The sequence below is a fragment of the Benincasa hispida genome, chromosome 8 (genome assembly GCF_027475165.1).
Source record: "Benincasa hispida cultivar pf3 chromosome 8, pf3_genome.v1.1, whole genome shotgun sequence".
Lineage (NCBI taxonomy): Eukaryota > Viridiplantae > Streptophyta > Magnoliopsida > Cucurbitales > Cucurbitaceae > Benincasa > Benincasa hispida.
Window position 1 is genome coordinate 20443965 of NC_143485.1, and position 10881 is coordinate 20454845.

At 37.0% G+C, this 10881-nt stretch overlaps 1 protein-coding gene across 1 annotated transcript; it reads right to left on the minus strand.

Moving 5' to 3' along the window:
* Nucleotides 1–7136: 7136 nt before the first annotated feature.
* On the minus strand, nucleotides 7137–10519 carry LOC120083968 (cytochrome b-c1 complex subunit 7-2, mitochondrial-like). The gene is made up of 4 exons (XM_090316725.1): nucleotides 10421–10519; nucleotides 10172–10329; nucleotides 9797–9844; nucleotides 7137–7235 (listed from the first exon to the last, which is right to left on the minus strand). Exons 1-4 carry the CDS (start codon nucleotides 10512–10514, stop codon nucleotides 7137–7139), a joined length of 399 nt encoding a protein of 132 aa, XP_090172851.1. The 5' UTR covers nucleotides 10515–10519.
* Between the last annotated feature and the right edge of the window lie 362 nt (nucleotides 10520–10881).

Sequence of the window (10881 nt, forward strand, 5' to 3'; positions counted from 1 at the left end):
TTTAAATGGTGAGGACGCATGTTGGCCTCCTATCTATTTATTAACGAAATCCAAACCTATATATAGCAACAGTGACTTAAAGAACCCCAGTTGTTCATAACAATCAAGCTTTCCATATAATTTAGCCCAAGAATATCCACCCCTTATTATCCTACACAACATTCCTTCGAACAAAATTATCTGTCAGACTATACTACATCACTAACCCGTTTAGATAATAATGTTGCCCCATATAACCTATCTGATGACAGTTTCTTTGTTTATCCATACAATCCCGAGGATAATGGTCAATCCTCCTCAATGTACGATGAAGAGGATATTGGTTGTGCAGACGAGGAGTTTGGGCATAATTTAAGTGAGGAGAATGAGATAGAAGATGAAAATGTACGTGTTGAAGGGGTTTTTGAGCAAGGTGTAGGAGGGGAGAGCGTGAACCCAGAGGAGAACATAGTTGAAGACGATTCAAACTACGAATGAGAATTACCAGAGGAATTGGATGATGAGTCTAATGAGCTTGACGAGTCTGATTATCTGACTAGAAAGGATGACATGGACGTTTGAATGGAGGGTAAGTGTAGTAACTGTCAATGCAAAGATACCAACTTGTACATGGGAAATACTTATGTAGAACCTCCAAGTGCATGCCCTGAAGTGGCAATGATTGTGTCAAGTCAGATGTTTGAGAGCGAGGACATTAATATTAAGGTAGGGCAGATATATCTCTCAAAGGGAGAACATTCATTTGCATTATCCTTCTTTGTTATACGCCAAAAATTTGAACATAGAGTTGACAAATCCACGAAATCACTACGGGTTGTTAAGTGTAGACATGATGTTTGTCATTGGAGGATTCGAGCTTGAAAGCTTAAAGATTTAAAGTTGTTCAAAATAACAAGGTATCAAGATGTCCATACATACTCACATCAATTAATGGATCATGACCACTGTCAAGCTAGAAGCAAGTTAGTTGGTCATCTGATTAAGCCAAGTTCACGAACGTTGGTAGGATGTAGAGGCCAAAGGATATCATGCAAGATATGCAGGATGGATATGGTGTCAATATTAGTTATATAAAAGCTTGGTGGTCTAGAGAAGAGGCGTTAGTAATGGTCCGAGGTGGGCCAGAGGAGTCTTTTGGCAGTTTCATGCTTATGGGGAAGCTTTGAAGATAACGAACCCCAACATTGTTTACAAACTGAAGATTCAGGATGATAGGTACTTCATGTATGTCTTCATGGCTTTCGATTCGTTAGTATGAGGCTTCTTGAACTATATAAGGCGTGTTTTGGTTGTTGACGAGACACACTTACGTATTAAATTTAAAGGTGTCATGTTAAGCGCGAATTTAGTTGATGGGAATGGTCCAATATATCTAGTTGCATATATATCATAATGGCCACAACTACATTCTGGTAGTTGTTGATTATGTATGAAAATGGATCGAAGATCATGCACTACAAATGATGCGACAACAGTCTCGAAGTTTCTATAGAAAAATATTTTCACTCACTTTGGCACCCTATGTGCCATTATAAGCAACGAAGGAACTCATTTCATCAGTTGCATCATTATTAAGCTTTTGATCAAGTATAACATTCATCATAAAATCGAAACAGCTTAGCATCCTCAAACGAATGGTCAAGCTGAGGTGTCCAACTGGGAAATCAAATCAATACTTGAAAAGGTTGTCAGCTCAACGTGAAGAGATTGGGCACAAAAGCTGGACGAGGCACTATTTACCTATTGCACACCATATAAAATGCCAATCGGAATGTCCCAAAACGCGATTGTCTTTGGTAAAGCATGTCATTTGCATTTGGAGCTTGAACATAAGGCATTCTGAGCCACCAAAAAGCTCAACTTTAATATGGAAGCCTTGGGAGAAGCAAGAAAGTTGCAGTTGCTTGAGCTAGATGACTGGAGATTACAAGCATACGAAAATGCCAAAATCTACAAAGAACGCATGAAGAGTTGGCATCACCAAAGAATTAGTAAGAAACTTTTGAAGTTAGCCAAAAATTCTTATTATTCAACTAACGTCTACGATTATTTCCAGGAAAATTGAAATCGCGCTGGTCGGGTCCCTTTATTATTAAAGAGATCTACCCTCATGGAGCAATAGAACTGACGCATGAAGATGAGACCAACACATTTAAAGTTAATGGCAAAAGAATCAAGTCATATCTTGGAGGTAATTTTGATAGTGAAAAGCCTCCATCGATCTGGGAAAGCCTGAATAATGATCATTGAAAAGTCCTTACATTGAGAAAGTTGACATCTTTTTAGGGATACATCATATCCTTTTTTGTATCCTTTTATCTTTTTCATTTATTTCTCTTATTTTTTAATCGATTACTTTCTTAAAAATTTTTGTGAACAATGAATTCTTCATAAGATTGGATTGGTGTGGGTTAAGAATAAGGTTTAGGAGCGCTGAATGTTGCGATGAATTTTGGAATGCATTGAAATCATAACTTAAATCATCCCTGTCAAGCTCATCGCAGGTGAGGGAACCTCGAATGACAAAAGCTTATCATTAGGATAGTGAAAAGACGTTATCAAAAGAGCCATCTGACATTATTTCACATCTCATTTATTGTGCGTGCATCATGATGACCTTAATCCTCGAGTCGAGAAACTGATCGTTTCCTCTCCCACTCACGCGCCTGATTAAACCCTTTTGTTTCCACCATTCTCTTCCTACGCTTTCAACAGAACCCTAAGTTGTTACAATTTTTGGTGAGCTACTTAATCGACAATCATTTTCTTTTCCCTTTCGCCAAGATTTCTGATCACAACATCCACTTTCTACACCAATGGACCACCAAAACTTCACCTTTTCCACTCACGCTGCCACCTTCTTTTCTTCCTACGAGGTGGTTACACTATCAGCCAACCTCCAATCCATAGGTTTCCTAATTGCTTCCGTGTCGGTATACGCTCTACCACTAAATGTGATGGCTCCTCCCTCATTTAGCCCTAACCTCATTAGAACCACCTCCCCATTCGACCTGAACCAGCATTATCATGTTCATCATCCTTACACGAATGTCTAACGTCAGCAAAGCAAGGCGAAGGGATGAGTAAAAGGTGTATGGAGAGATTCTAAAAAACTTAAAGCTGCTGGACTCCCTCGATGATGAAGGCATTGTCAACCAACCCAGCAAGGTGAGGGTTGAATTTGAAGTCTTGCTGCATGGTTCTGGGCATGTAGTAAGTGACCCTGAGGTGCTAACATCCAATGCACCAAGCCCTATAAGCGTCAAGGAAAGGCCCTTCAGAAAGTTGTCCGCCACATTCGAGCAAAAGAAGGTAAGGAAACAATGCGACGTGAAAAAGGCGGAGGCTCAATGCGTTGATCTGTTGGATAAAGAGGAAGAACCTCTTCAGTGAAAGAACATGAAGGAAGGTAGAGGAAGTGAAGAAGAAGTGATAGTCTTACCTGCATCTTTTACTAAGCGATTAGCTGAAAAATTGGCTACTCAAGCCAAGAAGTTTAAGAAGGCTTCCAGAAATTGGGAAAATAAGTCGAAATCCTCATCACAAGCAAGGTTGGACAAGTCGATGGATAGTGCAGATTATGCCGCATTAGAGTTTGAAAAAGAACGAAGGAAGGAAAGTGATGAGGAAAGAGAGCCCGTGAGAAGAAGGCTCAATGCATCAAGCACAATTTGAAGAATATTCAAGAAGAGAAAAGGGGAGGAGGAACAAAAGAAAAAGGCAGCACACAAGAAAAAGTAGCCTGAGGAGAGGGCAAAAGCATCGAAGAAATTAGCGACACTGAGAAAAGTGGTGTCGAAGAAGGGAGAAAAAGGCAAAGTACCCACGGTTTAGGAGGAAAGAGTGCCAAAGAAGAGGCCGTTAATCTTGATTGAGATGGGATTTTTCCCTGAGAAAGCACCACTGCCCACTTTTATCATAGACGATGTAGATGTGATGGGGTTAAGATATTTTTATGAGGGAGCCAAAACGATTAAGCTAGCAGTGGTTTGTGCATTCTATGATGGGACGCTGAATTTAGATAGTTATTAGATGTTGGTGATGTGACATTTAGGTTTGGTGTCAAGAAAATCAATGACATATAATTTGGAAGACATCCCTAACACTGAGGGAAATAGAATCATTGAAGAGCAACTGTTGAAGAACAAAAGGATGCGTTAAAAGTGATCGCCTAACCACCAAATGGTCCATATCTACTAAGGAAATGAAAATGCTATCGCCTCACAGCCTGACGCCTAAGGCAAATATGTGGCTCTACTTCATAAAGAGGAAGAAGCTCCCCACGACGCATGACCACTTAGTTTTAAGAGATTGCGTGATGGCGATTTACTACATAGCGCGGCTGATCTAGATCAAAGTTGGTTGTATTATCACAGGGCAAATATGGTTTTCGTTCTCGAAGCGGAGAGGGCAACAGTTCTTCCCATTGCTAATTACAAAGCTGTGCGTAGCACAAGGTTGGTTTGAAGAAGAAGAGTATGTGAAAGTGAAAAGCACACCCACAAGTCACTCTCTCTGCCACCTTATGAGATTACTAGCACAGCAAACCGAGAATCAGTCTAAGCAACCACCGAAGCAGCGACCCCAACAAGACCAAACTCCTCCAGAGCCTGCTTAACACAAAAAAGAAAAAGGTGGTCATTTCGCCGAGTGTTGATGAGAGGGTGATTGCATCACCTCAGGTTGAGAAGCCTTCCTCTTGCCAAAGTCAAACCTTCTCACCTAAGCCTAGGACAGATTCTCCCCTGCTACCAGACGAATTTGATGATCTACATGAGGAGTCCCTTAGATTAGGCATCGATATAAATAAGCACCCCCCATCACTTAAAAAACTTTTCATCCTTGAAGTACTCCATCTTCTCATTTTACCCATCGCAATAAAATTACCAACACCTTCACCTTCCTCCAAATCCAAATAAAGCCTACCGAGCATCCAATCAACTATTCCCACTGCTGATGACCCAAGCCTACCAATCCCTACACTTGAAGTGGGCGAAGGATCAGGCATTCATGAGGCCAGCAGGCACCAAGCTGACGAAAGAAGCCAACGCCACAACTCTAATGCGTTTGAAGAAGAAGTTGACCCTAAATTTGACGAATAGTACAGATTCCTTCATGATGAACTTTGCGAGCCTATCTTAGGAGGTCTTGATGAATTTTTGCAGCAGCAAAACATGATCGAATCTCAGATGAGTGACCTGATGCGACAACAATAAGAACTTGTTGCACTACACAACGAGTTAAGGGAATTTTTCCAATGTCAAGTTTAAGAAGTTCAATGCCAACATACTGTCACCAGAAGCTTCATTCTTTAACAAATGCAAAGGCAGCACAAGCAGTTTCACTTCATGATTCAATTTTTTCAAGATTTCGTGGCTCACCTCGTGGTTGGACCAATCATTCCTCCGCATCTCCAAGGTTTTTTATAATTTTTAGAAGAAAATGCACCACCGCAGGAGAAAAACAACAATGATGCGGGTAAAAATTAAACTTGGGTTGTTTGCTTTACAATCTTTTTATCTTTATATTATCATCGCAAACTTTTATAATTAATCTATGAATTCCATTTTAAGCGCTACCTTTTTTTTGCCTTTTCTTTTAATTTGTTGCTTGCATATCTTTCTTGATCACTTAATAGTCTTCTGTGTTTTATTGCGTTTCACAAATGACCTCAATGATGATTCTGTGTTACCAACACAATGATTACTATGACTAGTGTTAGTGTTGAAATGCCTTGAATCTGTTTACTGACCTATTCAGATTTTGTATTCAGCATATTTATTTATTTGCAGTTATTTACGATTTTGACCCTAGAGTTTAAAGTAGTGCGCTATATAAACTCTCAAACCCTAGAGGCGTCGTTTTGATGTAATTTTGAAAACATTCTCTCAAATAATATTGTTCTCCCTCTGCCCATAGATGTATCTAATACACTGTTAGTGAATCACGTATATCTGTGTGTCGATCTTCCCTATCTCTACGTTCCTTTTTGTGTTCTTTAATTGTCGATTTCACAACAGTTAGTACTAAGCTTTAGGATTTTGCGTTAGGAAAATTCTTTTGAAATTAGTATGTGTGCAACTTTATCTCAAACCTCTTTTGCTATATATATATATATATATATAAAGATAACAAGGAGATTTCAAGAGATTTAAAATATATATCAGCTTGAGACCGTAACCTGCTCGTAGTTGGATGTCCACATGACACCCGTGGGGACAAAAAACGAAGGTGAGATGCTCGAATCGGCACATGATCAAACCTAAATAAGTGCACCAGGGAGAATCTTTCTTTTTACTAAATTTTAAAACCAAATGCTCATTCTTGAAAACGGAATATAAGATAGCTTTGGAAATGAGCAAGGGATTTTTGAAGAATAAGCTTGCCGCATCTAAATGCTAGAAATATTTCCATAGGTAGAAGAATAAAACTGAAGAAAGCATTGGTCTAGCAAATCTAGAATTGGAGGCACTTTGAGAGGTCTAGGCAATGCGTCAAAACGTTCAAGATATATTAGGACTCTAAATATATTCTTGAGGACAAGCATTGTTTTAAATTTGGGGGTGTGATAACTTATAGAAATAAAGTTATTTTACCACTTTTGTCTGAAACAATTAGGAAAAAGCATTGAAAATGCGACAACTTGATAAGAAATTCATGAAAATAATTATATCATGTGATCATACACGCACTCTATTTACAAAAGTTATAAAAATCGTACTTTTTAGGTGCAGGAAATCTACTTATGGATTGCAAGGAATTCTCAACGCCAATATGGGAATCACATAGTTGAGCAAGTTGGTGAGGAATCACATGACGTATGGGTGGTGGAAGTCAAATTAAAGACCAAGTTGGTAGTTGACAAGAAAGCTTCATGGCAGAGCCAATGAACTTCTGACCCGAAGCAGACAGTGCATCAGGGGATGAAATTTAATGCACCTTACATAATCATAAGTAAGAGAAGAAAAGTTTCCCATTGACGCTTATAAATACCCTAGAAGACTCCATGCAAGATATAACAAAGACGTTGGAGAAAAACTTTGCCCAAATTCTTACTTCAAATCACTTCCCTTTCAAGCCCTCATGTTATCTCAAGCGAGAACTTGAGATTTCTCTCTGGAAGCAGAAAGGGAACCTCACTTCAACACATTCTTCGTGAAGTAGTCATCTACAGAGCCGGAGGGAGTAAGGAATTGCATACCATGGCTTGATTCTCTATCTCTATCTTTTTTCTTCTACAGTTGTATTTGTATTGTGTAAACATTGAAAGACTTCTTTTTTTCAGTATGAATGCATCTTTTGTTTATTTTTTATCCATCTCCTCAATTTTTATCATGAGCAACTAATTTCTCTAAGGGTTGAGAAACTTTGCAACTAACATAAGCTAAGTAAGGCTTAATCATGTGTTCAACTTGTTTTATGCATGCTTTATACTATTTGAATAATTCAAAAGATTATTCTAAGAATATTAATTAGGCTTGAAAAGGCCAAAAGATTAGACCTCATAAAATAAGAAGAAAGCATCTTTAGAAATAAAGAAACATCTTTTGCATCAAATACTCATCACATGCATTTTAGAGATAGGATATTATGACTAAATACACTGAGAAGTGTAGGTTGTATTTTTAAGTAGTTTGCTTGTATGTATGATTTATGCATTTATTTAGGAATGTTGGTGAATATTTTTCTCAACCCTACCCTTATTTATTCAAATTTTATACCTTTCGCATAATTTGTTTCGCTCAGCTCACAATTGTAATTTCTATCGTATTTATCACTCCTTATTTTAGCAATAGAATAGGATCAAAATCTCCGCATATTTAGTAAACAGCTCGCGTCAAGATCAAAACAATATTCACCAATGTATATATAGAACGCAATCCCTGAGTTCGACCCTAGACTCACCAAGACTCTAGTTAGGCTTATACTTGGGTTTAACTAGGTAAAACAATGCGTTACAAGACATCACTTAGCACTCATTCCATCGCATATTTAAAATGTACCAACTATAAAAAAAAATTGGAAATAAGGAAAAAGTTTAGATGGTTACCTCGTCATCCAACCATTGACCCCGATGAATTAGTGTTGGAAATGTCCTAAAACTCGCAGTTCGTAAATATTGTTAACATATTCTATATATCATAAAAGTATTATTGAATATTTTATTTAATAAATTATTATTAATATTTCATTATGTTACAAAAATCTAATAAATGGATCTATGGCTACACTAGAAGAAATTCGGGCTTTAATGTCGGTTTTAAACCGATATTAAAGATAGTGTTATTAAAGCCCTTTAATGTCGGTTGTCTTTAATGTTTGTTTTAAACTGACATTAAAGGGCTTCAATAACACCAATAACACAGTCTTCAATGTCGGTTGCAACCGACATTAAAGGTCTTTAGTGATTAAAGCCTGTCGGTTGCAACCGAGATTAATGTTGGTTGCAACGATATTAAAGCCTGTTTTTTTTTTTTTTAATTCTTAATCGACATTGAAGCCCGAATCTGTCATTTTTTTAAAAAAATTCTGTTGCCGAATCAATTTTTTTGGTCAAATAAGTTAAAAACGACATTATACGTCTCCTGTTGGGTCAGGAAATGTCTGTCATTGTTTTATATTAAAAAGTATAAAAAAATTTGCATGGAGAGCCCATCAATATTTGTCTTCCACCTATGAATTTATCCACAAACAAGAATCAATATTTCAATCCATTACATATACTCATCAATATTTGTCTTCCACCTATGAATTTATCCACCAAAATTTGCAAAATAATACCAGAACAAGACTTTCATAGAATACAACTTATACCAAAGCCACCATTTCTCTCATTCACAAATATCAATTAGTACTAATTCCATCGATACTACTTAACACCGAATACCCCATGAACACAAAAAATATATTATACATAAATATTCCAATAATAAATAGATCATGTCTTCCACCTATGAATTTATCCACAAACAAGAATCACAATACCAGAACCAGACTTTCATAGAATACTTACACCAAGCCCTCATTTCTCTCATTCACAAATATCATATTAGTACTAATTCCATTCACAAAGATCATGGTTAGATAAACTTACATTCATTCTAAGCTAGCATTTACATTCTGTTGAGACAAAAAACAAGAATTACATCCTTACACAAATCGGCCAACAAAACTTGCCCATTGGGTCTGAATTACGTCGATCTCTCCTTGCATATATGCATCTTTTGTATTGAACTACAAAAAGGAAAAAAAGAAAAGATAAATTCAACATAAGTTTACGTCCATTTATTAAATTAAAGCTAATACTATATAAAAAATAAATAATTTACGTACGAGGCTAGTAATGGGAGTAGTAGGATTATGTACTATTTCGTGTAATGGGAGTAGTAGGATAAGCTAGTACTATATCCAGGATTCATACATATATTACCTAAACACTAATATCTATCTAGATCATGAAACCTGAAATCATGAAAAAGACAACAGAGGATGGAACGAGAAACCTTGAAGGGGAATTCAATAAAATTAGAACTACAATAGATAAACAATTCAACTGTAATGCAAGTATATAGCAAAATACCATCTAGGCTAATAGATGGTAAATAATATCAAAATCAATAACTCCCAAATACAGGTCATAAGATACAAAACTCTAAGAACCATGACTGACACTACGATATAGAGCAACTGCCTCATTTCCATGAACACGGGCAAACATTTTTCACTCGTTTTTTACCACAAATTTTTTTCACTTTAAATAATAAAGCGAGAGATCTGAAATAATGGAAAGACTTACAAATGCTAGCATATCCTGGAGATAGCTCCTGAATAGTGTTTGCATGGCCTGCCAAAAGAATGAAATAATTCAAACTAATAACCATCTAACTACTATTTAGAATTCAACATCCTGTGCTTAGTAGGGGAAAAACAACAAAACCCAATACAATCAAGAGTTAGTTCCCAGTGACCATGAAAAGTTATAGAAATTTGGCCATAAAAAATACTAAATTTCGAGAATATTGCATGCTCAACAATTATATTAAGAGCATGTTGAATACAGAAATAAAACTGAAGATTATTCGGTTATGATAAACATATAACACATTTCTGTTTTTTCGGCGAGGCTCGAATCGATCTAATGAAGAGATAAACATCTATAGTAGGAAAAAACCTGAAGATCATCAGGAAGGTACTGGTGCTTCATGGAAAGGTCCATGGCCTGCTTCAAACGATGATTGCACACATCAACAACCTCCCTGGGGAGTCGATTCAAAGCCTCCTTCACAGCAATATCATAATATGGATCATACATATCGTCGTATTGAAGACCTAACATAGTAATACAACCCAAAATCAATCTCCACGGAACAAAATTCGAAATCAACGCTATAGAAAAAGAAATGATTAGGGTTTCAATTACCATAATTACGGAGGCGTTGGGTGAGCGCTTTCATGTGTTGACAAGAAAACCAGTTCTTCTTTGGGTTGATGAAGGACTGCAAAAAGGACGCCATTTCGATCTCTCTCATTTCTTCCTCCGCAAAAATTTACTCTCTGATTTTTTCGTCAGAACAAGACTGGTTAATGAACATGAACTTCAGGCATGGACAAAATCAATCTACGAACATGAGCTGCACAATGGTTAGATCCAACAAGATGGAGTAGTTCTTTCGTCATATCCGTGATTGAGAGAAACAAGCAAGGGGTATTCAAGAATCAACATGAAAAATCATAAAAACTTCCAAAATCTTACCCAACAAACTCTAGTGAGAAGTGACGGATTCCAGCGGCTAGATCTAGTGTATGGATTGCAGATTAGTGAGAGTGAGAGAGAGAAAGAAAGATTGGAACTTTAGGTGGTAGGTTTACTTTTCTGTGTGT